The sequence below is a fragment of the Triticum dicoccoides genome, chromosome 1A (assembly GCF_002162155.2).
Source record: "Triticum dicoccoides isolate Atlit2015 ecotype Zavitan chromosome 1A, WEW_v2.0, whole genome shotgun sequence".
NCBI lineage: Eukaryota > Viridiplantae > Streptophyta > Magnoliopsida > Poales > Poaceae > Triticum > Triticum dicoccoides.
The window spans coordinates 470,628,697-470,633,690 of record NC_041380.1 but is presented as its reverse complement, the minus strand read 5'-3'; the positions used below and the strand labels follow the sequence as shown (position 1 = coordinate 470,633,690).

Here is a 4,994-nt window from a genome sequence, read left to right as displayed (position 1 = left end):
ATTGTTATCCATTGCAAAAACAGGCGAACAAGATATCGGGTGGAACAGCAGCTAAGCTTTGAGATGAGAGGCCAAATGAAAATTCAAACTATCGAAATGCTAAATCAAACTACCATAAGTCATAGCGTCTGTAGTAAGAAAAACACCCACACACTAGCTCTTGTAACCTCCTAACATCCACCCATAAAAAATGATTGCTATCTCATGCAAAAACAGGTGAAACAAGTTATCAGGTGGAACAGTGGCTGAGCTTTGAGATGAGAGGCCAAATGAAAATTCAAACTATCGAAATGCTAAATGAAACTGCATAGTTAAATAATGGGAAAATTTGCTCAATTGTCAATCGGTCCTATCGAAATGCTAAATGAAACTGCATAGTTAAATAATAGTAAGAAAAATAAACCCGGTCAAGTTTAGACTGTTGCACATTGGACAGGTGAACTGCATAGTTAAATAATGGGAAAATTTGCTCAATTGTCAATCGGTCCTATCGAAAGTAGGACGCACTATGGATTCAAGCTATTGCACACGGTTTTTTTGGCTTCTTTCGATGGGTAGGGAAGACATCAAATGGCAATTCATGGACATCAGAAAAAGCAGGGTAAGTAATTCTGTGACAAATTGGCCTACATATTAGCTGTTAACTAGTTGTTTCTTCTGGGTTGTGGGGCTAAGGCCTGTGCTGGCCTCACATAGCTTTGCCCATGAGGTGGAACACACCAAAATCAAACAGAAGCCACCCAAGAGTATTAGTTAGAAAATTTATACTACTGGCATCAAAATTTGCTCCTACTTCGGCTGCTGAAATGCAGTTCAATCAGCCTTGGATAGTTGGATTTGATTACCACCTTTGCCTTTTGACACAGAACTCTTGAACTTCAACAAATAATGAAGATACTCAAATTTGCACCCGGCTAATTTTATCATATGCTAAGCCATCGCAAACTACAAAGGAGAAGAACAATGAACACACTCATGAATGAGGGCTCTCGACTACTCTAGCAGTCCAAATTCACCACAGTACATTACGCCTTGAAGCCGGCTTGGGAACTTATCCAGGGCTCCAGGCCTTAGATGCATTCTTTCATACCATCTAAAATTTGCAGTTATGCTTGGCATACATCTGAAGCTTCCCCATAATATCTGCAGCCGCCCAGCCATTAAGTGCACGTATTATCCGTATTATGCAGTAATTTCTGGTGTTAATCTGATAACTTCCCTAGTATCTCGAAGCAAAATCAAGAGGCTTTTCTATAGATGTCGTGATGTTAAAGGTCCATTGCACTAAACACTCATCAGCTATGCAGGATAACCTGACGAAGGAGTCAACTTCATGATCTAAATTTTCTTGAGATATTTGAATTGATTGTAGCATTTGCTGCTTGCATCTCAAATCTTATTTGCTAACAACATGTGTTTGTTCTGAACCTTTGGTTCTATTTTTCGAACTCAAAACATTTTCCCAACTATAAATTTCCGAAGTTCCAAAATCATGTTGACAAATGTATTCAGCTACTATTCATCAAGTCATTCTGAGCATTTACAACTGATGCTACACATCCACGAAATAACTGTAGCACCTAGTCTTAACTACATGATTCAATTTGAAATTATATGATTATATCACTCATCTTGAATACTTAACTAGAAAATCCTAGCTCCAATATGAATACCGCAATACATAAGCTAAGTACCAGCTTGCATGGTGCTTTTCTAACTTCTATTAATGTTTAGATCCAACATAGTACTCCCTGTTAGAGCACTCATTTATCTACCAAGTTATTACCACTACAAATACGTAAGTCCACTAGGTTGTCCCTGAAACTTCGAAATTGTGATGATTTTCAGATAAATACCAAGTCATCCCTAAGTGTTATGTGCAGAAATTTCAATACCGTCGAGGCTTCTTCGCTCACTTATCAATTGCCATCTGAAGATAGGATCAAACAACCATAATTCTTCATGAAGATGGTGGGAAAAGTTCAAACTCTATCGAGTTGTTTTCACTATCAAACAAAAACCAGTCCAAGATTCATCAGGATGTTCAAGTTCAATAATTTTGAGATGGCTGTCAATTAGCATGTTAGTCTAATTATTACTTAATCTTGCACGACCTGGAACAAAGTTAACCCACCTAAAAATAATAAGTTATCGCACTAAAGAAGGTTTCGAGCAACTAGGATGAGTCAGAAGCCTCCAAGTTGTTTTAAAGCATCAAGCTACAGGCCCAGGAAAAGATGCTTCAGGGTGATAATATAGAGCACAATTTGTGCTACTGGATAAATACTTGCGCCGAGGACTAATTTTATTTGATCTAGTCTAAACAGGGTCAGTCTGCCCTCTGTATACAATTTGTGCTATAATTCAGTGACTTTAACTTCATTTTGTTTTGAACTTCACCAGCAGGTAGCAATTTGCATGCCAGTAGTTCTCAAGTCATTTAGGAAGTGTTACTAATTGCTAAGCCACGAATAGAAACCATACAGATGAAATAAACTTTTGCCAAACTTGTTTCCTCTAAATTTTAGTGGTGAATGTGATTTAGAATGTGCAATACAAAATCTCCTGGGACTGAATGTGAATGCAACTTCTAGTGTTTTGCTCATGCTGGCGCGTATATTAAGCAAGGGTTGGGACTCTTGGGAGGATACAATAACTGCCTTGCATGACTACTTAGGGCGTGTTCGGAAGCCCTCCCGCTTCTCAACTCCACGTGAGGAGTGCAGCCGAACGATCCAAATCCTGGTTATGAGCGAGAGAAGCTGGCGAAACTTGCAGTGCAATTTTCGCGGAGTCGCGGAGCTGGCAAACTCGAGCTCCTCCAAAACAGCGAAGCAGGAGTTGCCAAGAATTACATGTGAGTGCCACCTCCAAGTGAGTTACCGGTTCATTCGTTTGTAGCAAATATTACAAGTATGTGCCACCGCCAAGGCAGTTACCGGTTCATTCGTTTGCCAGAGCAGGCTTCCCACGCCTAGATGGGCTGTCACACCTAGTTGGGCCCTCCCGAGCTGCTATTTCTCATAGCTAGGTGGCTGGCGGCCTGTTTCAACGACCAGAACGAGGAGCTACCCTACCGAACGATTTGTAACTCCGGGATTTTAACTGCGAAGCTGGCTGCTGGTTTTGGGCTATGTTGTTGAGGATTTTGAGGCTGTGGAGAGCTACCGAACACGCCCTTACTCCGTTTATAATGTAAAGGACAAAAGAAGATATAGTAAATTACTTTCTCCGTTTATAATGTATGATATTCTAGAAATGGCAGTCTCCAGGGTGCTTGTATGTTGACATTTTTAATACTTGTTCTTCAGGCTATTTCAAAACAGAACTACTGGTAATAACCTCAAAACGATGGGATAAAATTGTAGTCCTACACAAGAACTTAAGGATGACCATAAGTCAGACTACATGCTAACTTTAACTTGTAAATTGTTCCAGTGTTCCCCAATGTGGTGTAATGTTAATAATTCTGAAGGACACATTCTATTTGGGACCATTATGAGCATCTGGGCATGCAATCAATTCCTTTTTTCAGACTTGAAAAACGAGCACATGGAAGAAACGATTAAACCAAGATCTCAAATCAAAAAAAAAAGTGTGGAGAGAGATATTCAAGAGAGGGCATCTAAACAAAGTAAGAAGAAAATTTAATAAAGAAGAATCACAATAGCTTAAGATGAAAAATCAAAAGATAGCAATGAGGGATTTGTTTAGTGACTGTTGCGTACCCCTTGATCAGGGAGACGTTGAACTAACCAAACTGTAGATGAATCCGTTAAAAATATTTGGCAAATGGAAAATGGAGGACATGAGCTAAGGATGCATATATGCTTGTTTAAGGAAACAGAAAGTTTGATGGAATCATTACCTTGCCTCTTTGTCAAATCCAAACCGTGCCGCGAAGTAGAATGAAACAGCCAACAACCAGGAATCACTGTGAACAGCAACTAGTGCCAACCAATCCTTCTCGTTCATGCCATCCCTAGCAAAGTTGATTCCAAGTGCTGGTTCAGGAATCTCTGGGGGGACTTCCTCAGCTGGCAACGTCACTTCCCATGTTTCATTAGGGTACCCATAAAGGCACAAGTTCTCCTTTTCTGTACGGATAAACATAATTAGAAAATACACAAGAATTTTGTTATGCAAGCAAGAAAGGGAAGAACGAACTATTAGAGAACACAAATGAAGCAGCCTTGCACTTCTAACCCCACCCCCAAGGTGCAATGGCCCCTAAAAACTTCCAATTTCACCAAAACATATGAGCTAATGATAGCATACAGACTATGAACCCATGAACCTTTACTGTATTTATTTACGGAGGAAAAGCCGTGAAACAAGCAAACCGACGAAGAGACAGTACACCACAGACATCACTAATTCAGAAATTCCCAGCACTTTTCTATTCAAATTCCTCTGCCCTGCAATGATGGCTACTATCAAATTTCTTGAAGAGCTAACAACAGCCAAGCGAAAACAAAAAAGTACTATCACAAATTCGAAGATTCCAAGCAGCATAAGAACTTAATAAACCATATTTGATACAGCTATTAACCAATGAACCTGTCCTGCATTTATGGAGGAAACAAGCCACGAAACGAGCAAACCGACAACGAGGCAATACAGTACACAGGCATCACTAATTTCAGAAATCACAGCACTTCTTTATTCAAATTCCTCCGCCTGCAATGATGGCTACCATCAAATTTCTCAAAGAGCTAACAACAACCAAGCCAAAATAAAAAAGTATCACAAATTCAAAGATTCCAAGCAACATAAAAACTTAATAAACCATATTTGATACAGGCTATTAATCAATGAACCTGGACTGCATTTGTGGAGGAAACAAGCCACGAAACAAGCAAACCGACAACGAGGCAATACACCACACAGGCATCACTAATTTCAGAAATTCCCAGTACTTTTTTATTCAAATTCTTCCGCCCTGCAATGATGGCTACCATCAAATTTCTCAAAGAGCTAACAACAACCAAGCA

At 39.6% G+C, this 4,994-nt stretch overlaps 1 protein-coding gene across 1 annotated transcript in view; it reads right to left on the bottom strand.

The window, feature by feature from the left end:
• LOC119279907 (PHD finger protein ALFIN-LIKE 5-like) overlaps positions 1-4,994 on the bottom strand; it is a 7,667-nt gene that overhangs the window by 1,149 nt on the left and 1,524 nt on the right. Inside the window, exon 3 of the mRNA XM_037560974.1 lies at positions 3,869-4,097. Coding sequence (XP_037416871.1) covers positions 3,869-4,097 — 229 coding nt within the window. The remainder of the gene's footprint in view (positions 1-3,868; positions 4,098-4,994) is intronic.